Source organism: Pteropus alecto, unplaced genomic scaffold (genome assembly GCF_000325575.1).
Source record: "Pteropus alecto unplaced genomic scaffold, ASM32557v1 scaffold68, whole genome shotgun sequence".
NCBI lineage: Eukaryota > Metazoa > Chordata > Mammalia > Chiroptera > Pteropodidae > Pteropus > Pteropus alecto.
The window spans coordinates 6543941-6571917 of NW_006441386.1; the positions used below are offsets into that span (position 1 = coordinate 6543941).

At 47.1% G+C, this 27977-nt stretch overlaps 1 protein-coding gene across 2 annotated transcripts; it reads left to right on the plus strand.

Moving 5' to 3' along the window:
* The first annotated feature begins 16219 nt into the window (after positions 1-16219).
* Positions 16220-18744, plus strand: ABHD11 (abhydrolase domain containing 11). 2 transcript variants are annotated; one of them, XM_006918551.3, is made up of 6 exons: positions 16224-16516; positions 16671-16806; positions 17475-17648; positions 17818-17988; positions 18076-18257; positions 18457-18744. In XM_006918551.3, the coding sequence occupies exons 1-6, from the start codon at positions 16392-16394 to the stop codon at positions 18587-18589; spliced, it is 921 nt and encodes a 306-aa protein (XP_006918613.1). In that variant the 5' UTR covers positions 16224-16391; the 3' UTR covers positions 18590-18744. The 2 variants fall into 2 exon arrangements, with proteins under 2 accessions (XP_006918614.1, XP_006918613.1); XM_006918552.3 differs by lacking the exon at positions 17818-17988 and having other exon boundaries at positions 16220-16516.
* Positions 18745-27977: the final 9233 nt, after the last annotated feature.

Consider the following 27977-nt stretch of genomic DNA (forward strand, 5'->3'; position numbering starts at 1 on the left):
AAGGTTTGGAAGCACTGGTGTCTTGGAAAAGGTGCAGGAGGTTCAGGCAGTGGGAAAGGGGGCCTGTGCCCAGGGCCAGGAAAGAGATTCAACATTACTGGATGGATAGCAAGGAGAGAAGAAGTGGCGATGAGGCCCAGGGGCCCAGTCACGGAGAGTCTTGTGGGTGGAATGACAGACTTTGAACCTTTCTCTAGTGTTATAGGGATCATAGAAGGGATCGCCCGGTCAGAGTTATGTTATAAAATAACCTCTCCAGCAGCCCCTTCGCAGCTGGGATTCAAGGAGGCTGATGAAGGTGCAAGACCATCTAAGAGGTTATATAATCATCCGAGTGTGAGACGATGCAAGCCAGAAATAAGGCAGGAACAGGACAGCAGGGCTGGAAGCAGGGCCTGATGGGGGCTGTTAAGCAAGATGAGCAGGACTTGAGAACCATTTGGATACGTGGGGTGAAGGAGAGGAAAGAACTAGGAGAACACCAATTTTTCGCCCTAGGCCACTGATTGGATAGTGGTGCCATTTACCAAAATAGGAGACCAGGTTGCCGGGGGAAGATGATGGGTTCAGTTTTGAGTGTACAGAGCTTGGCAAGCCTATGGGACCTCCGGGCAGAGATGTCCGCGAAGTGGTCGGGTGTGTACAGAAATCTGGAAGTCAGGAGTGGTAAACCGAAACCAGGGAAGTAGATGAGGTCAGTCTAGAAACAAAAGAGAAAAAAAGTTTCAGGAAAGCAGGCACTGGCCATGGTGTCCAAGGCTGCAGAAGTGGTCAGGCAAGATGAGGCCTGAGGGGTAGCAGTGGGATGAAAAGCAGTGAAGTAGTCACTGGTGGCCTTAGCAAGAGGTGTGGGGGCAGACACAGCGGACAGAAAAGTGAGTGGGAGATGAGAAGCAAAAATAGAACATGTAGACCCTGCGTCCAAGAGGTTTGCTTAGCAACTTGACAGGGAGTGAGGGTCATGGGACAGGTGTTTGGGATGGGGGAGACTTGAAATTATTTCAAAGTTATTGTATCTCAAACTTCTTGGCCTGCAGCAAAGCTAAAGCAAAAGGTTCCAGTGGCAACCAGATTTTTTAGTAGAATGCTCCACTTAGCTCCCCCAAAATTCTCTTCCAAAATTCTTAAGGAACCCTGCATGTCACCCTGTATGACCATCCAAAGAGGAAGTAGATTACTATGAGTAGTAAGAATACCCTAGCTTTAGGTCATTCTCTGTGAGATTTAGGAAAGGGTTTGGGATTGCCATTACACTCTCTCCAACTCTTCTAGCCTGGGGGGAAGGAAACAGGGAGAGTGACTGCATATGAAGGTGAGGGGAATGATTGATGAAGATGGGTCCTAGGAAAAGCTAGAGAGGGAATGTAGGCTCAGAGAGGGATATAGGCTCAGAAAAGGCGGAGGGGCTCAGTGGGGAGGGGTCTCAGTCTGGTGAAGGGAGCACAGTGGAGAAAGTCAGTGAGGGGAGGAGACCAAGTGAAAAGGAGGGGACTCAGTGAAGGGAGTCAGCGAAGGGAAGGAGGCTCAGTGAGAGGAAGGGTCGGAGAAGGAGGAGGCTTAGCAGTAGGTGAGGGGGAGGGAATTGAGAAGAGAAATGCTTTCTGGAACTGCCTGGGATGGTATTTGTGGGGTGGACGGAGGGCCAAGGGGGTGCATATGGCTTTACTTTCATAGTTTCTGGCCAGAGAAGCCAGGGTGCCAGACTGGGCCAAGCCAGAACTGAGGGGTACCAGGTGGCTTCTTTGTCCCAGAGAGCCCTGTAGGGAGGAGGAAGATTACTCATTTACCACCAACTTCAAGAGAGCAGGCTGGACAACCTGAGGCCCAGAGCCAGCTAGCCTACCCCAGCACCTCCAAGCCAGACCCAGTCCTCTGGTAAAGTGGGAAGGGCTCTGGGGCCTTGAACCATCCCCTAGCTCTCTGGTCTCTTCCAAGCCCAGGCTCCCCTGGGGCCTCTTGAGGGGGGTGGGGGAGTGGGTAGTGATATCTCCTACTCTATCCTACAACCCTCCAACAGGCACACATACCCTTACTTGGCTTCAGGGTCTGCCCTAACAACTTCTTCTTATCCTTTCTGGAGTTTAGGGTCTAAACAGGGGTGGTAGGATTTTCAACATATAGACCATAAGCCAAGGAGGGTTCCACATGAGGGGGTCCCAGGAAATCTTCAGACAGCTGGAGAAAAGAAAGGTATTTGGTATCAAGGAAAACCCTGGACTGGGAGTCAACTGGTTTCTAGATCTGTTCTTTTTCCTGTGCAACTCTGAGCAATTGCGTCCCCTTCTAGGTCTCAGTTTCCCCATCATTTCAACAAGGGGGTTGAATCAGATGATCCTTATCACCCCCTGCAGAAGAAAATTAGTCAGAACCAAACTGACCAGGAAAACAGGGCAGTTCACTCCTCTGATCCTCAGTTTCCTCATCTACAAAATGGGTATGATAATAGCACTGGGCTGTGTTGAGGATTATCTGACTCATCCTCTGGGTTCCCATACAGCCTATTCTCACTCCATCACAGCACGTACTACACGATGTTGTTTTGTTTCTTTTCAGATTTCCCCACCAGAAGGACATCTCCCAAGGTATGGGGAACTGTGCTGAGTTTCTCTGTCTACAGCACTAACTGCAGGCCAGCGCTAGCTTATGGAATGAAGACATGCCTGTGTATATGAAAAGCACCTAGCACAATGCTAGACACATGGTAGGACCTTAATTAACATAAATATTGTTGATATTTTGGTGTATTCAGCCAGGCAGGAGACTGGGAACATGAGAGAGATGACTAGGTCGGGAGAAGGTCCCAGGATTTCTTCAAAATCCACAGCCCTGAAGCCCCCTGCCAGGCTGTGGGACTCTGTCCCACCCCACCTACCACTGCAGTGCTGCAGCCCTCCCCTGTCTTGCCACACCTGTTCTAGCTCTTCCTGCTATGGAAACCAAAAGCCAAGCGCTTTATCAAACAAACACAGCATTTATTGTGGCTTCCTCAAGGTCTGCGGTAGGTTTGGAAGAACAGACAGTACCTTCCTTCTTCCTCTCCTTCCAGGGCTCCATTAAAGGCCATGTGGGCCAAGATACGTATGCTGTGCAGAGCAGGTAGAGAGTGAGAGCACGGGCTCTGGTGCTGGCTGAGGGAACTTGGATAAGTCACTGGCCACCTCTCACTCTCATTTGTAAGAGATGTGATACTGTCTCTGTACTGTTTGATCCCCATAAGAACCCTGCAAGACAGGCATTATGCGGTGAAGCCACCAAGACTCACAAGCTGATGAGACTGGGCTTTAGGCCCTGCTACCTCCGATTAATTATCAGCCCCTCACCTGTCAACCTTGTTGGTATTTCTGTGTCTACCTCTCTTCTTCCCCACTTGCACTGCCATGATTCCAACCAGGCCACCACCATCTCTGCAACAGCCTTGAGAAGATCTCCTGGCTTCAGGCTCCCCCTCCACAGCCCCAATCCATCTATGCTCCTTTCCAAGCCATTCACCTCAGAATAGCCTAGTGACTATTGGAGTGACACAGGCCTGAATCTGACCATGTCACTCCCCTATTTAAAATCCTTCCAGTCCCCTACTCCCAAATGTCTCTTAGAATCCCACCTAGACTCCATGGCATGCCTTAAGAGGTCCTGCAAGAGCAGAGACATGCTTGTTTCTCAGTTTCTGCTTGCTTTCTCCATGTTGTCCCACTGCCACCAAAGCCCAACCCCACTAGACATCCTTCATTTCATCAATAACCTTGCACTCTCTGGATCCTCAGCACAAGTCGTTCTCTCTTCTTGGAGCAGTTTCCTTACCTTCACCACACCCTCTTGGCAAACTTAGAAGTCATTTCATGTCTCAGCTAAAGGAAGCTTCCTTAAGACCCAGCCTGTTCCCATAGAGTCTTGTACATCCAGGACTATACCATGGCATTCATCAGTCTGTGCCAGAATTACCTCTTAACTTGTCTTTTTCCTGCCCTTAGACCATTAGCTCTTTGGGGGAGGGGCCCTATGTAACCTGTTCACCTTTGGATGTCCCCCGTCTAGCAAAATTTCCAGCACAGAACTGATGTTCAGTAAAGGAGAGACAAGGCCCATGCCCATGGTGCAATTTGGAGAATAAAATGACTGTGTCTTACATGCAATCAAGGAATATCATGTTTTTCTAGAAGCATTCAGAGGTCACAAATATCTGTAACAGTCTGAGAAAACTTTGTAGTGGAATTCCTGAACCAGATCTTGAATAAGTAGGTTTTAGATGGCCAGAGATGAGTAGGAGGCTTTCCAGGCAGGAGTCACTGACTGGGCAAAGGCAAGCAGGCAGACACAAAAATAATACACATGGGTGTGACCAGACGGCCAACCTAGTTGAAGTAGAAAATTTGTACACAGAACAGTAAAAGAAAAGATTGAAAAAATTGAGTAGGGACATGGGTTACAGTTCAATCCATATTTCTCTGCCTAGTATTCCAGGCCCTTCATTGCCTCTTTCCAGACCCAACGCTGGAGCTGGAGCTGTTCCCCTAAGCATAACCTGTGTTCCAGCCTCTGCACCTTTTACTATCCTTGTCTTTCTACCTTCCCTTCTATCCAAGTTGCAGTCATCACTAGGGAATTGGCAATTCATTGGGAATCTAGATAGATTAAAGGTCTAACAACAAAAAAGAAAAAAGAAAAAAACATAACTATAAAAGAACTAGAAGACAATACAGAAAAATATTTTATAAGTTTGAAATGATGAAAACCTCCCTAAACAAGACACAAACTCAAGAGAGTCAAAGCAAAAATGATCAGATTTGACTGCATAAAAAATATAAAATAATGAACAATTTAAAAAGAACTTAAGTCTAAGGCCATGCTACCCTGAACAAGCCCTATCCTGTCTGGTCTCGGAAGCTAAGCAGGTGGGCCTGGTTAGTACTTAGATGGGAGACCACCTAGGAAGACCAGGCGCTGTAAGCGTAAATAAAAAAATAAGGGATTATAAGCTGACAAGGTCCTTGCAATATGTGAGGTCAATTGAGGGTTGCCTTGCATAAAAAATAAAATAAAATGATTAATTAAAATTAAAGAATATAATAAAAAAGAACTTAAGAAAACAATTCCATTTACATGAGCATTGAAATGAATAAAATACTTGGGAAGAAACCTAAACAAGGAGGTGAAAGATCTGTACCCTGAAAACTACAAAACATTACTGAGAGAAATTAAAGAAAACACAAATAAATGGATTGGAAGACTTAAAATTGTTAAGATAGTCATACTACCCAAGTAATCTACAGATTCAATGAAACCCTTATCAAAACCTAATGTAATTTTTTGTAGAAATAGAAAAATTCATCCTGAAATTCATATGGAATCTCAAAAGACCCAAATAATCAAAAAGAACGACAAAGTTGGAGGACCCACACTTCTGGATTTCAAAACATACTACAAAGCTATGCTATTCAAAACAGCATGGTATTAGCGTAAAGACAGACACATAGACCAAAGAAATAGAACAGAGAACCCAGAATTAAACTCTCACATATGGTCACATACAGTCAAATGATTTTCAGCAAAGATGCCAAGAACACACAATGAGGAAAGGGCAGTCATTTCAACAAATAATGTTGAGGAAACTGGATATCCACATGCAAAACAATGAAGTTGGGTTCTTGCCTAACACCATATACAAAAATTAACTCAAAATAGATCAAAGACCTAAACATAAGAGCTAAAACGATAAAACTCTTAGAAGAAAACAAAGCAAAAACTTCATGACATTGGACTTGGCAACAATTTCTTGGATATGACACTAAAAGCACAAGAAACAAAAGAAAAATCAGACAAATTAGACTTCACAAAAATTTTAAACTTTGTGCATCAAAGGACACTATGGGAGAATGAAAAGGCAACCCACAAAATGGTTTTAGAATATATTTGTAAATCATATATCTGATAAAAGTTTAATATCAAGAATAGATGGGGAATTCCTAAAACTCAACACACACACACACACACACACACACAACACACACACACACGCACACACACACACACACATACGCACAGTGATGCAAAAATGGGCAAAGGACTCAAATAGATGTTTCTCTAAAGAAGATATACAAATGTCCTGAAAAGATGCTCAACATTACTAATCATGATGGAAATGAAAATCAAAACCACAATGAGATTCTACTTCATACCCATTAGAATGGCTACTGTCAAAAAAAAAAAAAAGAAAGAAAGAAAAAAGAAAATAACAACTGTTGGCAAGGATGTGGAGAAATTGGAAACCTGGTGGACTATTGGTGGGGATATAAAATGGTACAGCCACTGTACCCTGATACAAAAACCTGATAAAGACAACACAAAAAAAGAAAATTACAAGCCAATATTTCTGACGAATATAGATGCAAAAATTCTAAACAAAATACTAGCAAATTGAATACAACAATACATTTAAAAGTTAATATATCACGATCGAGTGGAGTTCTATCCAGAGACACAAGGATGGTTCAACATATGCAAATCAATCAATGTGATACACCACATTAACAAAATGAAGGATATAAATCATATGATCATATCGATTGATGCAGCAAAAGCAACTGACAAGATATAGCATCTATTTATGATTAAAACATTTCAATAAAATGAGTATAGAAAGAAAATACCTTAACATAGTAAAGGCCATATATGAAAAACCTTCAGTTAATATATTCGATGGTGAAAAACTGAAAGCTTTTCCTCTAAGATTAGGAACAAGACAATTATGCCCACTCTCATCATTGTTATTCAACATAGTACTAGAAGTCTGAGCCAGAGCAAGCAAGAGAAAGAAATAAGGGGCATCTAAATTGGGAATAGAGAAGCAAAATTGTCACTTTTTGCAGATGACAGGATTCTATATGCAGAAAACCCCAAAGAGTCTACCAAAAGACTATTAGAAACAAACAAATTCAGTAAAGTTGCAGGGTATAAAATCAATGTACAAAACTCCATTGTGTTCTCATATATTTACAATAAAATGTCAGAAAAAGAAATGAAGAAAACAATTCTATTTGCAATTGCAACCCCAAAAGACAAAATACCTAGGAATAAATTCAACAAAGGAAGTGATGGACTCATACACTGAAAACTATAAGACATTTTTGAAAGAAACTGAAGAAGACACAAAGAAATGGAAAGAAATTTGATGCTCATGGATTGGAAGATTCAACATAGTTAAAATGGCCCTATCACCTAAAGCAATGAGATTCTACTTCATACCCATTAGAATGGCTACTGTCAAATTTTACAGATTTAATGCAATCCACATTTTTCAAAGAAATAGACCAAAATTATCAAATATGTATGGAACCACAAAGGATCTCAAATAGCTAAAGCAATCCTGAGAAAAAAGAACGAAGTCAGAGGTATCATATCCATGACTTCAAAATATACTACAAAGCTACAGTAATTAAAATTGTATGATATCAGCAAAAAAAACCAGACAGACCAATGGCACGAAACTGAGAGATTAGAAATAAACCCACACATATGTGGTCACCAATTTTTGACAAAGGAGCCAAAAACATACAATGGAGAAAGGAAAGGCTGTTTGATAAGTGGTGTTGGGAAAATTGGAAAGTCACATGCGAAAGCATAAAACTAGACTTCTATTTGACACCATACACAAAAATTAACTCAAAATGGATTAAAGACTTAAATATAAGTTCTGAAACAACAAAACACATAGGGAAAAAAAAAACATAAATACTGAACTTATATACCTTGATCTCAGTAAGGCTTTTATGAAGCTAATCTCAAAGGCAAGGGAAGTAAAAGCAAAATACTACTACTATTCCTACTACTACTACTATTACTACTACTACTACTAATAATAATAACAATAATAATAATAAATAGGACTACATCAAACTAAAAAGCTTTGCACAGCAAAAGAAACCATCAACAAAACAAAAAGGCAACCAACCCAATGGGAGAAGATATTTGCAAACAATATCTCCAATAAAGGGCTAATATCCAAAATATATAAAGAACTCATACAACTCAACAACCAAAAAACAAATAATCCAGTTAAAAAAATGAGCAGAGAACCTGAACAGACACTTTACCCAAGAAGACATACAAAGGCAACAGATATATGAAAAGATGCTCAACTTCACTAGCTGTGAGGGAAATGCAAAACAAAACCAAAATGAGATACCACCTCACCCCTGACAGAATGGCTATTATCAATAAGACAAGAAATAACAAGAACTGGAGAAGATGTGGAGAAGAAGAAACCCTCATCCTGTTGGAAATATAAACTGGTACAACCACTATGGAAAACAGTATGGAGTTTCCTCAAAAAATTAAGAATAAGAGCTATCATATGACCAAGAAATCCCTCTTCTGGGTAGCTACCTAAAATTTTTGAAAAATGTATTTGTAAAGATATGTGTACCCCTATGTTTATTGCAGCATTATTCATGGTAGCCAAGACATGGAAACAACCTAACTGTCCTTCAATAGATGATTGGATAAAGAAGCTGTGGTACATATATACAATGGAATACTACTCAGTCATAAGAAAAGATGAAATACTGTAATTTGTGAAAACATGGATGGATCTTGAAAGTATTATGCTAAGCAAAATAACTCAGACAGAAAAGAACAAGAACCATATGATTTCATTCATATGTGGGATATAAAACCAAAAGCGACAAACAAAAAAACATAGAAACTCACAGACAACAGTACGGTGTTTACCGGAGGGGAAGGGAGATGGAAAGACATTGAAGAGGGCAAAGAGGGTTAAACATATGGTGACGGAAGGAGACTAGACTGTGGATGGTGAGCACACAGTGCAATATATAGATGATGTATTATAGAATCATACACTTGAAACTTACATAATGTATTAACCAATGTCACCCTAATAAATTTAATTTTTAAAAATTGTCCTTGAGTTGATAATCGTCGAAGCTAGGTGGTAGGTACATGGCGGTTCCCGTTCTATCTCCTCTCATGTATGTTTAAAATTTTTCATACTAAAAAGTTAAACAAGAAAAGGTACATTTGTACTGACAGAAAACTATAACTCAGAAATACTTTCCCACCTTTGCACTACAAAACACCACCTCCTCGCTACTGTATCCTTCACATTGACATACAAACATATTTAGGTATTTCTGTTCTTTAAAAAAAAGTTCCTTTGACTTCACATCTCCAAACAGATGCCACCCCATTTCTCTGCTCACCTTCTCGAGTCATCTCACCTCCAATTTCGCTTCTTCCCTGCCCACACACCAATCAGCCACTCTGGTCTGCTCCTGCCCCCATTCCTTCATGACTTCAAGCTGCTCCTGGCAGGGTCCCCAGCAGCTTCCACGTTGCCATGGCCAATGGTCACTTTTCTATCGGGAGCTTATTCACACCTTGCAGCAATTTTTGACATTGTTGACTGTTCCCTCTTCTTCAGGAACATCACTTACTTACACTTTACTTACACAAAGGTGTGGCACCACCCTTACCTGGCCTTCCTCCTCCCTGTATGCCTACTCCTCTGTCTCTCTTCCTGAGTCCCCTCTCCTGAGCCCTCTTCCTCTAATGCACTGTTGTCCCCTTTGATTGTCTTGCCCATTTCCACAGCTTTAACATGCTCCGGCTCTTGGACCTCTCCTCCAAGCTCCCTATTCAAGTGTCCAGCTTTGTCCTTGGATACCCTAGAGGTAGTGGAGGGCAGCAGTTAACACAGTGGCCCCAAGAGCCCAACCACTTGGGATTGGATCCTGGCCCTGTAGCTTCCAAGCTGTGTGATTAATTAACATCTCTGTGACTCATTTTTCTCAGCTATAAAGGAGGGATCATAAATAACACTTGTACCCTTTCACAGCCATTATGAGGATTAAATGAATTAATGGATATAAGTTAATGGGTATAAAACACTTAGAACAATGCATGTTAAGCACTCAATAAATGTTAACTGTAGTCGTTCCTCACTATCCACTGGGGATTGGTTCCAGGACCCTGGCAGATACCAAAATCCAAAGATGCTCAAGTCCTTTATGTAAAATGATATAGTATTTGTGTAGAGGCTACTGCAGGGTATGCCTACATATTACTTCATTCACATGGACTCAGCAAAGTGCTCAGCATGTGACAAATTCAAGTTTTGTTTTTAGAACTTTACGGGATTTTTTTTTTATGTATATATTTTTGATCTACAGTTGATTGAATCCATGCATGTGAAGACTGTGGATACAGAGGGCTGAATATATTATAATATCTCATGGGCATCTCAAACTTAACATGGCTCAAGTGGAACTCTATATTCTCTCTACCACTAGCATCCTATAGAGGAAAAATTTTAAGTGTTCCTCTCCAGCCTTCCGCTTCTCAGTAAATAGCACAACTCTCCACCCATGTGGTCAGTCCAGAAACCTGGCAGTTGTTGATTCCTTCCTTTTCCTCACCACCGTCTTCCTTTCTACCCACCCAATCCTTCATTGAATCTTATTAATTCTAAGTCAAAATATGTCTCAAATCTCTCTCTCTCTACCTCCACAGCCACCTCCCAGTCAACGGTTACCATCACGTCCTAACTAGACAACTGCAATAGCCTCCTAGCTGCTTTTCCTTTCCTTCCTCCATTTCCCCTTTAAGCTGTCCCACCCTCACCTTCACCTATGCAGCCAAACAGTCCTATAAAAATGTAAATCATGTCTCTTCCTGCTCAAACCCTTTACTGACTCTCATTTCTCTCAGAATAAAGACCAAATCTCCTACCAGGCCCCATGCATGAACCAACCCCAGCCCACCTCATATATGCCTTTCTCCCCTTGCTTTCTCGGCTCCAACTTCGTCTAACAAGGAAAAGTCTTGTGCACCTCAGGGCCTTTGCACTTGCTATTCCCTCTACCTAGAATACTTTTTCCCGTGGTGTTCATATGAATACCCTCTTCTTATCCTTCATATTTCACCTTACCCAAGGTCTTTCCTTATCACCCTATTTAATATCTCCCGCACCAATTACTATCAAACACAGCATCTTGTTCCTTGAATTTACTGCAATTTGTACTTACATATTTATTTTTATTTGTTTATGGCCTGTCTTCTCCACTGGAGAGTACAAAAGCTGGGGTTTTTGTTTCCATGTGTGTGTTCCTTGAGGATCAGGGCCATGCAATTGCCATATCCCTGGCTCTATAATTTATACTTGGCATTAGCAGGCGCTCGGTAAATAGTCGTTGAATGAATTATTGGATTGTTGATTTAAAAAGAAAGTCAATTAACGAATGTGTATGGCATTTGGCAGTTATGAAAGTGAGACTTAGACATTCAATGACATTATTTCTTGCATGCTCCATTCTGCCCAGGCACTTGGAGACAAGTTGAACTCTAATCCTCCTGAGGTTGGGACCAGTTCCAGGATATTCAGCAGGGCCAAATTTGCTGGGGGGAGGAGCAAGGAAGGAGGCTCGGGGGAGGAGAAGGTTGGATAGCATCCAGCCCTCAGGCAATAGTGATCACAGCTGAGACATCATCATCCTGTCTCATTGGCCCCTTCGGTCATGTGGTTGACACTGTGTCTGTCTGGGCTGAACTGGGGAATATTCTGCCTGCCTACTAAACCCATGGGCCATTCCTCTCTGGGAACCCCTCCCATTCTTGGCCAAGACACTTGTCTCTGTTGAGGTATTCCCTTCCTCTCAGGGCCTCAGCTTTTAAAACACGTAAACCAGCTTTTCTACTTTTCAGTCAGCCACATATGTACATCCCCAGGGGGCAAGGAACACAGAATCTGGAGCACAGAAAAATAGAAAAATGTAGGAAGAAACAAACTAGATTAACATAGAAATACATTATACGTTTGGAAAAGATCATTTAGAGACTGGAGGGGCCAAAACGAACATTCCCAGTGAGAAGGCAGCAATGCAGGGGAGAGATGGGGCCATGGAGATGGAGAGAAGTGAATGGATATCAGAGCCATCTGGGAGATAAAAATGAACAGAACTATGTGAGGGATTGGATGGGGGTGCGGGAGGTAAGGAAGAAGGAGGTGTTAAGAATGACTCCTAAGATTCTGTATTGGGAGATGGGATGGCTTCACCAGGGCACATGACGTTTCCACTTGTGGAACACCATCCTCCACTGTAACCCCTTCACCTGGCGGACTCCTACTCCTCTTTCAGATCTCCATCCAAGCATCACTTTTTCAGAGCCACCTTATCTGACCCCAGGGCTTGTCGGATTCCTTGGTTTTACATTCTCACTTTCCTTTGCATATTTAAGTGCAAAGGTGTATGACTGACTACATATCCATTAGTATAATCTCCACCAGACTGCCAGGCCTGTGAGTTGACCCTTGCGCCCCCAGTGCCTAGCACACAGTAGGTGCTCAATAAATGAAGGCTCCAAAATGCAGGCAAAGGAAGCTGGAGTGTACCTTCAGGCTTATAAGCGGGGAGTGGAAATTGCTGGTTTCCAAAATACAAGGACTCCCTCCATCACCTCCACTCAAAATGGGAAGATGTCTTCACTCCACCCACTTTAAAAATCTGTGCAATGATGAGACTGTTACTGGGGCTACAGTGACGGTGCACAGGAGACTCGGTAAAAAAAAAAAAAGTTGACAAGCATTGCTGTTAACAGGGCCTGTCAGAGGTTCTGGTGCAGAGAAGTCAAATGGATGAAAGCAAGAGATGATCTATGGACCTGGAGTCAGGCTTGGAAGGGAGTAGGTACTGGTGGGGCCTGGAGGTTGCAGAGAGGCCTCCAGGGGTGTTCTAGACACCACAGTTTGTGGGATGATCATGTGCAATCCCCGCCTCTAACAATGGTCCCAGGGCTTCCCCAGCCTGCTCTGAAGAAAATAAATATTCCACAGAATCTACTGTTGTGTGGTTCATGGATTTGTATTGTTCATGGCTGTGTCTAGAAAGGCACGTAGTAGAGAGGTTCCAAAAGTGTCTGTGGATTGTTGAAGGAAGGACAAATGTTCTCAAAGTACTCAGTGAATCTCCGGGAGGCACAGGGGAATTACCACTCCCACGAGAGAAAGGCTGCTGTGAGGATTAAACAAGATAATGTATGTGAAAATCCTGGCATCTTAATAAACTCAGGTTCAAAATCTGTGAGGAGAGAAACGGAACTATGGGCGGGGGCGGTCGCGGGGAGTGGGAATGAGATGGGAGGAGGCAGGGTGGCAGTCATTTAGGGGTCCCTTGGGGACAGGCCCGTGAGAAACCTCGAGGGGTCTTTCTGGGAGCCCCAGCTCGCCCCAGTATGACTAACACCCCTGCCACACCCGGCTGGGGGGCAGGAATTTGCCCTGATGACCTCTCCAGGCGCACTGCTGTCACCATGGCGACCAACCTCGGAACAAGCTGCCTGATTGTCCCTGCTCAGCGGGGCAGGTGAAACCCTGCCCACGTGACCGATACAGGTCCTGGTGCGGTTACAGGACAGCCGCCTCCTCCCCGCCTTAACCCATTCAACGCCGCTGCCACCAGGGTGCAGTGTCCCAGCCGCCGCAGGCCGCACCCCTTAGGCTGGCCGTCTCCGGCCCTAAGGGTGGAACACTGCACCAGGAGTCACACAGCTCGGGAAGGAATTCGGGCTGGGCCACTCTCCAGCTGAGTGATTGGGAGCTGGGTTACTTCATCCCCGCGTCACCATTTTCACAGCAGTAAAATGAGGATGAGTACACCCTTCCACTTCACAGGGGGATTGGGACCACTGGGAACAGGGACTCAGAAGTGTAGACTCGACCTCCTGCCAGAGGTAGCGAGTTCTTGTTCTGCACCCGTTCCTTTCCCCCGACATCATCTCAGCATATCAGAGGTTCTGAAGGCCTCCTCTCCAGCGGTTTGACAGCCCCCAAAAGGGAGACAGACCCTCACCGACCAACAGCGAGTTCCTAATGAGCTGGGGAGGAGTGGGCAGCCCCAGCTGACTCCTCCCAAACCGGACATCACCAAAGTCCTTCCCTGGTAGCAACAAGTGGAAACCTCAAGCCCACAGTTTTTTTTGTTTTTGTTTTTTGGTTTTTTTTGCTTGTTGACCCTGCCCTAACCAGCCACATGACAAGGCTGGAGCCCAGGACTCAGGAATGTCTCAAGGTTGCTTCTGCCCCTGGATCCGGGGATCTGGTGTTAAGGGTCCTGGGCCAGGCTTGGGTTATGGGGCTAGACAGTAGCCTGAAGAGAAAGTGGGGGACAGTTTGAAATACTACCTTCCTGAATCACCAACATTATGTGAACCCCTTTCCCTTACTTCCACCAACTCTAGAAAAACACTTTGCTTGATCCACTCTTCTCTTCAAAGACCCCTCCCAGGCCTTGGACCAGCCCCAATCCAGGGCTAGGATGTTCTCATCGCTCCCCTAAAGACTGTTCTGGCAATGAATGATCACACCACCTGGCGTGTGTAGAGTCCCCAGTGACCTCAAAGCCTTCCTAATATTAGAACGAAATACCTGCCAGTCCCCAGGCTGACTCAAGATGGGGGCCGTTTTATCAGGCAAAGGCATTTATTGGGCCTTAGAGTTAGGATGCCTCCACTGGTACTGACTCCATCCGCCTGCCCTAAAGAGCAAGAGAAAGGCCAGTATAACCCACACTAGCCCAGGTGTCATCTCCTGGAGGGGGTACAGAGCAGGTCCCCAGCTGAACCTTCACATAAGCCTCAGCTAGTGCCCTAAATCTCCCCATGATCATTCAATAAAACTACAATTGCACTTTGCACTGGATGAGCAAAACATGGCTCTGGTCCTCCAGGAGCCCCCAGCCTGTGGTGAACGCAGAGAAGGTCAGTTCTATAATACTGTATAGTAGACTCCAACAAATGCTTTGAGAACATGGGGTAAAAGAGATTAGTTTCAACTGGAGAAATCTGGGAAGTCTAGAGGAGGAGGTAGCAGTTATCCTGAACTCAGGCAACTGGCTATCTGGAAGGCAGACACAGCATCTCAGCAGAGGGGTGGAGGTTGGGGGTGAAGACCTAAAGGGTAATGTGTAGTGTAGTTCTCAGGGTGCCTCTTTGGGAAGTAAGAGATTGGGGAGCATGGATGAAAACATAGCTAGGATCAGACTGGTGGAGGCTTGAGACTTGGTGATGAAATTTTAACTCTCAACTTTAGGGATGGTGAGTCCCTGAAGGTTTCTGAGCAGAATGCTGTAAAACAGCAGTCCCAAACCTTTTGGGCACCAGGGACGGGTACTCCTATGAGAATTTAATGCCTGATGATCTGAGGTGGAGCCGAGGCGGTGATACTAGCACTTAGGAGCAGCCGCAAATACAGATGAAGCTTCTCTTGCTTGCCCACAGCTTACCTCCTGCTGTGTGGCCAGGTTCCCAAAAGGACCACAGGTCTGCCGCTGGGGTTGGGGGTGGGGGGAACCGCTGCTATAGAAAGAGTAGCTACTCTTGCAACTGCTGAAGGATGGATTGCAGCGGAAGCCCTCTGAGACTCAGACCATACCACCTCAGCCACCACAACCACAGAGTGGGGAGAGAAGATGGTAGCAGGTCAGGGTTCCAAAGGAAGGCTATTTCTCTGCAGGATGTATTGATTTCTAATGGTGGGAGGACTGTTCATTTCTCCACTGGTAAATTAGAGGGGTGGGAGGCGGGGAGTAGATCTGAGCCATTTCAGCTTAAATGCCCCCACCAGTACAAACACCTTGCCAGGGTTTGACCCTGGCCTCCCATCTTGACTCGCATCATGAATGGCACAGCAGAGGTTCTGGTTTGCCTCAGTTTCCCTATCTTTAAAGGGTGGGGATAGCGGATGGCCGAAGATACCCTCTAGAGTCCCTCCCAGCTCTTTTCAGAGTCCATGACTTCTGGATGGGTAAGAGGTGCTCCGTCTGGCCCGTCTAGGCGCCTGACTGTGGAGCACTGAGCACGCCTCTCGGCTGCCCCCGTCCGCGGCACAAACTATGGCACCCACCTAAGGTAGTGTGTGAGGGCAGAGGGGAAGACCAGGTATGGCTGCAGGCACAGGCCAGAGCAAAGAGGGCCTCTTTGGCTTGCCGGAGACCTGCCCCGCGGCTGCCCAGAGCTCACGCCAAAAGCCAAGTTATCCCGCGCGGCTGGAACCGGATTCCCAGACTCGCAGCAAGTATTCTGAGCGGAATGGGATGGGCGGAGCTTCGCAGGGGCGGAGGCAGGGCGTAGCCAGGGCCACTTCCTGGCGGAAGGCGCGGTGCCTACCGGGTAACGTACAGGCGTAAGGGGCGGAGCTGGCGCGAGGACCATTTTTCGGGATTATGTTTGGAAACAAGAGCAAAGGTGGGGAGCTCTGCTGTAGGGGGCGGGGGAAGAGAGCGGGGTACCAGTCAGAACTGAGCAGGGTTCTGAGCAAAGGCGGCAGGCGGAGCATAGGTACAGGACTTACACGCGAGGTGAGCGCTGGGTAGCAGTTTCCAGTTATGCTCTGCTGGGCCCGTACCTGGAGGCTTTCCCAGAGGGGGCTCGGCCTCTCCAGAACTAGCTTCTCCACGGTGCCTGTCGCACACAGCAGCAGCAGCAGCGGTCAAGGCGGCGCCGATCCAAGGTCAGTCAAGGGGACCCGATGGGAGGCTGTCCTTTAATTCTTCCCCTCTGGCCCGACCCCGATTGCCCCACCTCCTGCGCTTGGCTGCTTACACCCCGGTACCCATTCTCCAGCCAGCTCAGAATCTTTCCCCCATCCTTGCTCCTCCCGCCAGACCGGTGCGGCTTTCCTACAAGCTTCTGGACGGGGACGCAGTCCGTCCGGCCCTCGTCTTTCTTCATGGTCTCTTAGGTAGCAAAAACAACTTCAACTCCGTCGCCAAGGCCCTGGCCCAGCACACAGGCCGGAGGGTAAGCTTCCGGGAGAGGAGGGGTCCCGCAGGAGGAGGGGCCTTGCGGGCGGGACCAGGAATGAGGACGAAGCTATGCCAGCTTCTCTGCCCTCACTGCTGGGTCTCCGCTGAGCAGTGACAGGTCTGTCTGAGCAGAGATGAAAGGAGAGATTGACCTTCTAAGGATGGAGCCCGCAGGGCAGACCCAGGCCCTAGATGGACCCCATTCATTCCCTTGGGCTTCCATCTATTCAGTCCATTTCCATCTGCATGCCCCACACTGAGCTACTCTTGGCTGTACAATGCCTAAGGGTGCCAACACCCTCTCTGCCAAAGGGGCCAGCCTCTGTTGTTCACCAGGGATGATGGGGCTTCCCACCTATTACAGCAGCCCATCCTTCTGTGCTTCATCTGTTGGAAATTCTTGGCATCTTCTTTTTCTGGGGTTGCCACCCAGCCAGGCCAGACTCTCAGAGATATGGTCACACTCCTAAGGCCTTCTCCTCTGTGTCATAGCGACCCCAGGTTTTTCATCTGGGCTCCTATGTCTGGGAACCGGGCCCTCTCCCCTTCTTTCAGAATCTCTCCCCAGGCTCTCCACCCCCTACTTTCAGGCCTTCCAGGCCTTTGGCCGTCTACACCTGGAATTTTGATGCCAGTGTTGTCTCCCCTTACCCCATTCCCCAGGTGCTGACAGTAGATGCTCGGAACCATGGTGACAGCTCCCAAAGCCCAGACATGAGCTATGAGGCCATGAGTCAGGACCTACAGGACTTCCTGCCCCAGCTAGGCCTTGTGCCCTGTGTCCTAATTGGCCACAGCATGGGAGGAAAGACAGCCATGCTGCTGGCACTACAGAGGGTGAGTCATCCCTATCCAGCTTCCTCCCATCCAGTATAGACTCTGAGTGCCCAGCAGGCAACTTGGGACTCAAAGGAGCTTTGGATGGCCAAGTTCAGGATCTGGGAACTATGCCTGCAGCCACTGTGCCTGCCCTAAGACTGGTCCCCATTCTGGTTCTCTCCCACAGCCAGAGCTGGTGGAACGTCTGATTGTCGAGGACATGAGCCCCGTGGAATTCATGCCCGACCCGAACCTTCATACCCACATAGCAGCCCTGAGAGCCATAGACATCCCAGACAAGGTGCCCCTCTCCCATGCCCGTAAACTGGCTGATGAACAGCTCAGCCGTGTTGTCCAGGTGATGCCCCCAAGCCCCCAAGTACATGTTGGGACCTGTCAAAGTAAGAGTGGTGGCCCCAGGCCTCACAGGAAGCTCTCCAAACAGGACATTAACATGCGGAAGCTCATGCTCACCAACCTGGTGGAGGCAGACGGGCGCTTGGTATGGAGGCTGAACCTGGATACCGTGGTCCAGCATTTGGACAAGATTTTAGCCTTCCCACCACAAGAAGAACCCTTCCCTGGGCCAACCCTCTTCCTCCGTGGTGAACACTCTAAATACATACAGTAAGCCAAGCTGAGTAGTAGGTGGAGTATGCCTTACTTACCCAGGCATAAGCCTGGGGAGCTTGCCTCAGGGAGGGCTTGGATGTGGTCAGGGGGCTCTTAAGAGCTCAGCAACCCCATGGGGCATGTAGGCTCACGTGGTTCTCCATCTGTCCCTGCTCTGCCTTTAATTGTCTTTTTTTCCTCCCTATATCTCCAGTCCCAGCCACTACCCTGAGATTAGGAGACTCTTCCCTCAGGCCCAGATACAGACGGTGCCTAACTCTGGCCACTGGATCCACGCCAGCCACCCACAGGAGTTCATGGCTGCCATTCGAGACTTTCTGGTGTGAGAGTTGCTAGCCAAAGAGGGCATGTTTGAAACCCCAGGCTCTGTGGCCTGCTCCACGTTTCTATACAGAAGGACTCGGGCAGGCACTTAGAGGGCATGAGGGTATAATGGTGGTCATATCTCAAGCTTTAATGAATAAAGACTGCTCTCAAGGTCCTGGGCTGAGCTCTCTCACCGCCAGCGCCCCCACCGACCCAGGGAGAATTGGACCCAATGGACTCTGGCTGCTTCAGGTTCCACAGGGGCTCTCAAAGTGCCCCTGGACTCTCTCTGCAGCTGACTCTCGACCTGCTGCCTCACCAGCTGCTGCATGTCCTCCTGAGGGCAGGAGAGCAGGTTAAGGGGCAGACCCTGGGCTCATCTCCCTGTGCCTCCCAGACCCAACTGGCATTCCCACCCTACCTCCCAGGCCTCCACCTCCTGCCTCAGTCTCAGTTTCTCCTCCAGGACTTCTAGCAGCTGGGCCTCCACATCTCGTAATTTGGCTTTGCATGTGTCCAGCTCAGCCTCCACTGCCCGTTTCCTGCAGGTAACAGGGAGAACAGCCTGAGGTCTGGGCCCTGCAGATCCGACGCTGGGCCCTGGGGGTAGGCAAGTGTGGCCACGCTACCTGCCTCGTGACCGAGTGGGTGTTTATGTGGCTTTTCTTCCTCCTCCCTCCCCTCCTCTAGCAGGACAGAGTCCTGAGGGTGGGTCACCCCCTCCCCCCCAACCTCCACAAGCAGCTGCCTCTCACTTGGCAATGGCTTCATCCCGCTCCTGGAGGACTTGGTCCAGCGAGTGCTCTGCCTGGGTGTCCCCCAGTGCTCCAGCCACTTGGGATTCCGGGCTCTGTAGTAGTATGACAGAGGAGGGAACAGTAATCTGGGGCTTGCCTGGATGAGGTACCCCACTCTGGGCCCTTCTGTCCTGGCCCTGGTCCTGATGCTGATATCAGGAAGGGAAGGGTCTGAGACATTCCATACCTGCCCCCCAGTGCCCTAGTCTCATGTGCTTCTGATGGTGGAGCAGGGAGACCTGTGCCATGCTGAAGGGGTGGCAGGTGTCACCCCTACCTAACATAAGGATAAGCAGAGGGGACAGAGTGTTGGATCCCCCAAAGAGGAAAGGAGTTCTCACCCATGCCCAGAAAAGAGAAAAGGTGGGTTCAGAAAGACACTTACCCCACAAGGGCCCCAGTCAGAAAGGGTGGCCTGGTGACAGGGACTCTTGTCAGCCGGGTGGGGCAGTTGGAGGACACAGCCCTTTGCCCTCCTCCTGGCAAGGCACTCCCTGTCAGGCTCCGCCCAGGGCAGGTGGCCAGGCCCCTGCCTCCCCTCCTAGATCCTGGAACCCTCCCTCCAGCTGAGCCCAGAGAGGCTCCTGTGTTCCTCACCCCAAGGAGGCGCTCTACCCACATCAGGAGAAAAATGAGGGACAGAGCAAGGGCTGCTGCAATGCGGAGAGGCGCCTCAACTCCACCAACCTGAAGCGTTGGCATCTTGGTACCTTGAATGGCATTATCCACACTTAAAACTATAACCTCATATTAGCAGAAAACAGAAAGAAAGTTTATTCCTGGAAAATTTCTCCTAACATCTCAAATGTCCATCCTCCCTCGCTATATTGCTCATCCCTCTGATATTTCCACCATTCTGATCCTTCAGCATGGTGGGTCTGCTGTGCTCTGGGGTGGGGGTGGGTTTCTGTGTCCCACACTTCTTTCAATGTAATCATTGAGCATATCAGTGACATCAAATGTGTAAGAGAATTTTCTCCTTTGAGAGGCCTCTTCAGCCAGGTTACGTCTTAGAGATTAGGCCCAAAATACATCTGAGACCCCTCCATGAAACCCCTGGTTGCCTGTGAGTCCCACTCAGCCAAGTGCATCTCTAAAAGCTGGTCACAACAATTTCTTTAGTTGAACACCAGATGAAGAGGTGAGGTTGAGATGTCCCCCCAAATATACCCCTTTGTAGAGATTCAGTATTTCGAGAAGCTGTTCTGTGCCATAATCCAGATGGGACCCCTGCTCTCAGGGACCTCCGGGGCTAGCAGGGGTGAAGCATAGATATAATCAGAAAAAGGATGTTGGGGTCCAGGGATCAGTGGGAGCACAAAGAAGTCCCTTCGTTCCTAGTCAGTCAAAGTTCTGCAGGAGCTTCTCTAAAATGAATCCTACGGGCTGGCAGGAGTCAGCCAGGAGAAGGGCTGACACTCTTGGTAGAAATTTCTTTTAACTTTGTAAACAATTTCAAACTGCTCTTCAGTGTCCAATAAAATATCCTTTTATGGTTAAAAAAAAATCTAATGTGGTATCAAGCAATGTACCCAGTTGTCACATCTCCTTAGTCTCCCTCAATCCAGAACAACTTGCAGCCTTTGCATTTCATGACCTTGACATTTTTGAAGATTACAGGGAAGATATTTTGTAGACCATCCTTCAGTTTTTGTTTGTTCACTCCTTCCTAGCGATTGAACATATTTTGGGAGGAACTATCACAGAAATGATGGATTCTCATATCCAAATCATTTGGAACCACGACTAGTGGTATTTACATCGATCACTTGATCACGATTAATAAGTCTTGGGGAAGAAATGTACTTTGAGACGTTGAAACTTCTTTTTTTTTATCCCACTTTCACTCATAGGTTTCAGCATCCATTAATGTTTTTTGCCCAAATTAAATATTGCTGCAATGGTCAAAACATTTATTTGCTGGCATTCTATTGTAAAGAACTTTCTCTTCACTGCCATTTATGTATTTATATCAGAATGGATTGTGGTTTCCTATTTTATTCAATGCATCATGATCCATTCCTATAATTTATTCCAATGCTCAAACTGTCCCAGTTTTGTCAATGGGTGCCCCTTGCTGACCTCTTGCTGTTTTGATAGTGCCATCATTCTTTGAACTCTGCCTTTCTTTCTGGCTCAACAAGATATTTCAGGATCGTCTTGTCTTTCCCTGTGCCAGCCCTAGAATGAGCCATTTCTGGAAGAATACCTGGTTCTTTTTTTGGTAGAGAATAATATTTAGACACCCACAACTGGGTGTATGTGTTCTCGTTGCAATTAGGGTAAACTCTACTCCCAGGTCCACTCAGTAGACACACATTTGTACACATAAACACACATTTACATCTATGTTTATTTATCCGTGCAATGGTTAATTTTATGTGTCAACTTGACTGGTTAAAAATTATTTCTAGTTAAACATTATTTCTGGGTGTGTCTGTGATGATGAGATTAGCATTTGACTTGGTGGACTGAGTAGAGCAGATGGCCCTCCTCAGTGTGGGTGGGCATCATCCGATCAGTCGAGGGGCTGAATAGAACTAAAAGACAAGGGAAAGGTTGAATTGTCTTTCCCTTCCTAACTGCTTGAGCTGAGATACCGGTCTTCTCCTGCCCTTGAACTTACATCATCGGTGTTCCTGGGTCTCAGGCCTTTGGACTCAGACTGGACCTACACCACTGACTCTAAGTCTGCAGTTTGCAGAGAGCAAATTGTGGGACTTCTCAGGCTCCATAATCCATGAGCCAATTTCTCGTAATAAATCTTTCTATATATTCCACTGGTTCTGGTTTTCTGGAGAACTCTGACTAATACATATGTGGAAAAAGTTTACATTTAGAGCTTAAATTCCAGTCCAGCAGCACAGAGTTCATCCTAGCTTTCTCTTTTCCATATTTTACCCCATTTCTCCAATTATCTTCAATATACTTAATAATTTGGTCAGTCCCCTTCTATATAGCTAATCTCCCAAAACAACCAGGCTCCCACTGACTTAGATGCCCTCCTCACCTGGGCCCGGCTTCTGCAGGGCTACCTTCCCACCCCGCTCCATTGCCTTCCTCATGCATGGCCCTGGCTGCCACTGGACTATCAAACATATCTAAGAGCTTTACGGTCATTCATTTATTCCTCAAATATTTATTGAGCACCTACTATGTTGCAGGAGTGTTTCCGGGTGATAGACATAAAACAGGAAGACAAACAAAATTTCCTGACCTCACAGAGCTCATATTCTAGTGAGGGGAGATAGACAACAAACAAATGAACAAGTATATCAGATGGTAAGAAGTGCTGTGGAGAAAAATTAAGCACAGAGAATGAGGAAAGATCTGGAGACTGCTATTATATATAGTTCTGTGCTACCCTAAGGAGATAACAAATATTAACCCATCACTTAGGTGAAAAACAACCATTCTCATGACTTGAAATAATATGTCAGCAACAGCATTGTTCATGGATCAAAAAGTGCTGTATTTCCAAGCTCAAGTGAAGATGACGTGTCTGAGGAAACTGTGTTAGGGAACTCTAAGGAGATGCTAGGGATGACACATGACATGTGACACAGAGGCAGAAATGCAAGTGAAGGGTTTGAATAAACTTTCACAAACTACAAGAGTAGAAAAGAATTGTTTCAAAATAAAGGCATTCTAAAAAATATGTGATTTTAAATATTTTAAATATATGTAAGGAGTTGCTTCTCTCATCTGTATCTCTAAATGTTCAAATTAGAATTAATGGGCCAAATTAAAAAAAAAACAAAACTTTTCATTGAAAAAAGGGATAACCTTACATTCAGGTGCATGGTGAATCTCCCAAAACAACCAGGCTCCCACTGACTTAGATGCCCTCTTCACCTGGGCCCGGCTTCTGCAGGGCTACCTTCCCACCCCGCTCCATTGCGTAGTGAATTCCATCACAAAGCCATTCCTCAAATATCACACACCGAGCAGCAGGGACTCATTCCCAGCTGCCCACATCTCTCTCCTTCCCAGCTCCCGAGATGGCTGAGACCAGGCCTCAGAGAAGATGGTTACAGGCTGGTGTTGGGCTGGGATGGAGGAGGCCAGAAGGGAGAAGGAGAGCTACCAGGAGGAGGCAGGAGGCTGGGCTTTGTGGTCAAAACAGCTGGGATGTACAGGGCTGGGTGGCTTACAAACTAAGTCACCCAGACCTTATGAACTTGTGGTGTTCACCTCCCTGAACCTCTTCATCCTCACCTGTGAAGTGGACTAGTGGAGGGCCACCCTGATAGGGTCACAGCAAAAGTTAGATGAGGCACCGCACACAATGGCCAGCACTTTGTATAACAATGGGTCAGGACCAGACTTCCCAGGAGAGGAGAAGAGGGAGTAAGCCTGCCTAAAAGCAGCAGAAAAGCAACGACAGCAAAGCCAACAACCCTCCCACGTACACACAAACACACACAAACACATACTCCCCCAGCCATGGAGACTGGGTCAGCTGCCCCTTCCTGCTCTGCACCCGCCATGATTCTGCCCCGAGGACAATCCTGTTCCTGAATCCTACACAAGCTGCCTCCAGATCCCCAAAGCCCTGTACTTCCTATCATCGTCTTGTCACTGTCAAGGTGTTTCTCTCACCAGCCTGAGGGGTTCTGGAGGACAAGCGGGGACTCTCATTCCAAATACACAGATGCCTCAGCTACAACGGCTACCAGGAGGCAACACTGGTCTTGCCCAGCAGGTGGCAGCAGTTGCCAACATCAGGGATTCAGTGAGCAAGAGGCTGATCCAGCCTCCCAGCCTGTGGGATGAAAACCCAAAGGGCTGGCCTCTCCCCCAGTGTTCCTTTATAGGAACACTGCTCATTCTAGGGTGCTGGTGTTTATTACTTCACAAACACACTTTCTGTGCCAGGCTTGGGGAATCAATGAGAACATGACCTGGTTCCTTCTCTTCAGATGTCCCCATCAAATGAGGGGACAGACACCCAACACAGACTATAGCCACACAGGAAAAGTGCTGTAATAGCACCAAGTACTATTCTCCACCTAGCCATCATCTTTTACACCCAAATTCATATGCCCCACCTCTATGAAATGGTCCCTGATCTCAAGGAGTAGTTGGCTTCTCTGGGGTCCCATGGCATCTTGTACAACAGTTTCTAGTTTAGCCTATGCCATGTTTCTGGCTCCTCCATCTCTGCCTATCCCTCACCTGTGAGGAAGCATTACACTTCCCCCTTCAGTCTTAGTTTTATTCTTCCACAGACAGACAGACAGACAATCAGACAGACAGAAACACACACACGCGCGCACACACACACACACACACACGCACACACACACCCTCAACTGGGGCTCATGACTTCTAGCTCTACCCAAAACCAGAATCCTTCTGCCTCCTAAGTCTCCAGCCGGTGTTCCACACCAACTCCTTGTCGAACATCTACATGTCTCCCGGATGTCGGGGCTACACCTCTCAGACTGAACTTCTCACCTGCCCACATCTGCTCCTCCTCCAGGCACCAGTTCTGCTCTCATCTGTACATGGTCAGTCACCAGAGCCTGTTGTTTCTAGTTCATAATATCTGTTATTGTTTTCATGTTTTACAACAAACATTCTTTTTGTAATTGAAATAAAATATAGCAATATTAAATAAATCTCTTGAATGCCTTTGACCTTTTTCTTCAGCCTGAAGGGTCCCACTTTTGTTCAGACAGCCACGGTCTCTGGTCTCTCTTGGACACCACAGCAGCCTTCCAGCTGTTTTCCATGCTGCTACAGAGGGGCCTCTTCCTTTGCTTTAAGAAACTTCTATGTTGGCAATACTCAGCCCGGACCTCTCCTGTGAATTCCAGAGTTATATGGGCAATGGCCTGCTTGCCCGCCCCGTTGGTATGTATAACAGGCAACTCAAATTTAATAGGACCAACTCCGAGTCCTGATTTACCCCCACCCCTCAACCTGTTCCTCCTCCAGTTCTTCCCCTACCTTTGCAAACAGCAACACCATCTTCCTAGGTGTTCTGGTCAAAACTCTTAACTCCAATCATCCTTGAGATCTCTCTTTTCTTAACTGGCTCTACCTTTAAAATGTATCAAGAATACGACCACTTCTTACCACCATACCATCACTGTCACCACCTTTGTCATAGCCACCTCCATTATGGCAACCACTTCCTGAATGATGTTCCTGCTTCCTCTGTGTCCCCTTCAGTCTATTCTCTACCCGGCAGTCAGAGCAATCCTGTTAAAGCCCAAGAGAGATAATGCCCCACCTCTGCTCCAAATCCTCTGTGGCTCCCACCCCACTCACAGACTAAAAGCTAAAGGACACCATCATTTACATGGCCCCTCCCTCAACTTCTCTGACTTCACCTCTGAGCTTTTCCTCACCCACTATGCCCCAAGCACCCTTGCCTTCTTGCTATTTCTCCAACATGCTGCCTGCTTATAGACATTGCACTCGATATTCCCTCTGCCCAGAATGCTCTCCTCCCAGGGACATACATGGTTCACCTCTTCACCTCTTTCAGATATTTACTCAGCTGCCACCTTCTCAGCCCTCCTCAACCATCTAATTTAAAATTGGAATCCCGCCTCCATCGCAGCACCCCCTACTGTTTATTTCTTACTTTATCTTATCCATAGCATATTATCACCATTATGTTATTTATTTATCACCTCTTTCCTCCTCTAGAATGTGGACTCCATGAGGGCAATAACTTTTTTCTTGTTTTCTGCCACATCCCCAACATCTACAGCAACTGGCATGTAGTAAATGCTAATTAATACTTTTTTGATTAAAGGACTAAAAGTTCGATCCTTGATTGCCTACTCTTTGTCTGCACGATAAAGTTTAACATTCAAAGTCTCCCTCATTCGTCTCCCACCCACCTCACATCTGAGCACTACAGCAGGCTCCCGAGAGTCTCCAAATGCTGCCTCACCCAACCGTAGTGTCTTTAGGCAAACTCTTTCCTCTATTCAAAAATCCTGCACCATCCCTTGCTGCAACCCCACTCCTCTAACACCCAGTTTGAACATCCCTGCCTCTGGGAAAGCCACCCTGGATCCCTCACATATCGAAATCATGTCTGTCTCTCCCATTACACTAGGAGCACCTTACAGAACAGTGGCCCCAGAATATGGTGTTTAAGGGAATGTTTGATGAATGAATAAATGATTGAATAAGGGTAAGACCTGTATCAGAAAGGCAGAGTCTAAGGTGAAGGGCATATGTTCATTCTTTATTCATTTTCCATGCTACCATTTAATACGCATTTCAATAAGGGATGCTTGGTCTGACACCAAAGCTGTCTGAGGGCAAGAGCTGTATCTTCCCTTCCTTCTATCTCCCCACAGAGCCAGACACTGGGCTCTGGGGTGTACCCGTGACTCAGCCCACCGAATCATACTGCACACAGGAAAGTACTCTGGACCAGGAGTTAGGCAGCATCTTCCCTGCCACTTGTTCCCTGTAACCCTGAGCAAGTACCTCTAGAAGGTGAGTCTTGGTTTTGCATTTGTCAGATGATGCATTGCCAATACTTGTCCTGTGGGACGCTCAAGGTGGAGGTGTGGACAACTGGAAGGGGTGTGGCTGTCTCTCATACCAGGCCACATCTGAGCTAGTCTTGGGTCAGATTTTCTAGGGAAGAAGTGATGACAAAAACAGTGTCTCCAGCCTGTCTGCCAGCTAGCTAACCTGTGCCCACAGTCTGGGAGAAGTGCCAGGCCTAGACACACTGGGCAGCAGGAAGCTGGCCCAGGTCCAGAGCAACACCTTGGCAGCCCTGGGAAAGGCAAGGGGGAGTGCTTGGCTTGAAGTCAAGAGGGTCTGGGCCAGGGCACAGAAGGGAGAGCTAGGGGTGGTATGTGTGGCTGCTGTCTCAACAAGATGCTGGAAGGGATCAGAAAAGGAGTATCTGCTACTGACTAGCCCCTAACCACCGCCCCTCTACAGTACTGCTAAGATCTTCCCATTTGTGCCAGAGGGAGCTGGACCCCAGCGTCTAGATAGGAAAGAGGATCTTAAGCTTGGGGCTGGGGCTCAAAGTTGGGGAATCAGGGAAGGGATAAGGAGAGGGGGCTATAACTTAGATCTCTCTTCCTCAAAGGTAGAAGGGTTCCTGTACCTTGCTGGGAGAGGAAACTAAAGGAAAAAGGGTGGTCACCCTGCATCAGACCCGTGAACTGAGAAATCCTGAGGAAAGGGGGCGGAGCCTGAGTCTGGGCGAGATGATGGAGTAAAGTAGGAAAGGCAGGAGCTCAGAGGCTGGCACTCTGGAGGTTTTGGGAGGGGGCTGCTGGAGGTTACAAGCAATGAAATCAAGGTGGGGAGGGGGGTCCAACCTCCAGAAAATCCCCAGGGATCTGGGGGGCTCAGGGAGTGAAAATCCAGGGTCCACAATGAAGGATACTGAGCGACTGAGTCAAGGAAGGGTTGAGGCAGGGAAGAGAGCAGGGGCTCTGGAGCCCTAACCCAGGCAGCGATCACGCGTCAAGAACGCAGGGAGCTAGGTCGCAGGGCTAGGACCCAACAGAGGACCTTGTGGTGGATCCAGGAAAGACGCGGGATTCCCAGAACCCGGAGCGAGGCCGGGGCCTGGCGGGGCGGGGCGGGGCCGGCGCTGGGCGGGGCCGGG

Bases quoted from the DNA above. Each gene is read 5' to 3' on its own strand.
- ABHD11 (XM_006918551.3), top strand. From the start codon at position 16,392: ATGCTCTGCTGGGCCCGTACCTGGAGGCTTTCCCAGAGGGGGCTCGGC. The intron at 16,807-17,474 runs GTAAGCTTCCGG...CCCATTCCCCAG, and splicing joins CCCAGCACACAGGCCGGAGG to GTGCTGACAGTAGATGCTCG. The intron at 17,649-17,817 runs GTGAGTCATCCC...TCTCTCCCACAG, and splicing joins TGCTGCTGGCACTACAGAGG to CCAGAGCTGGTGGAACGTCT.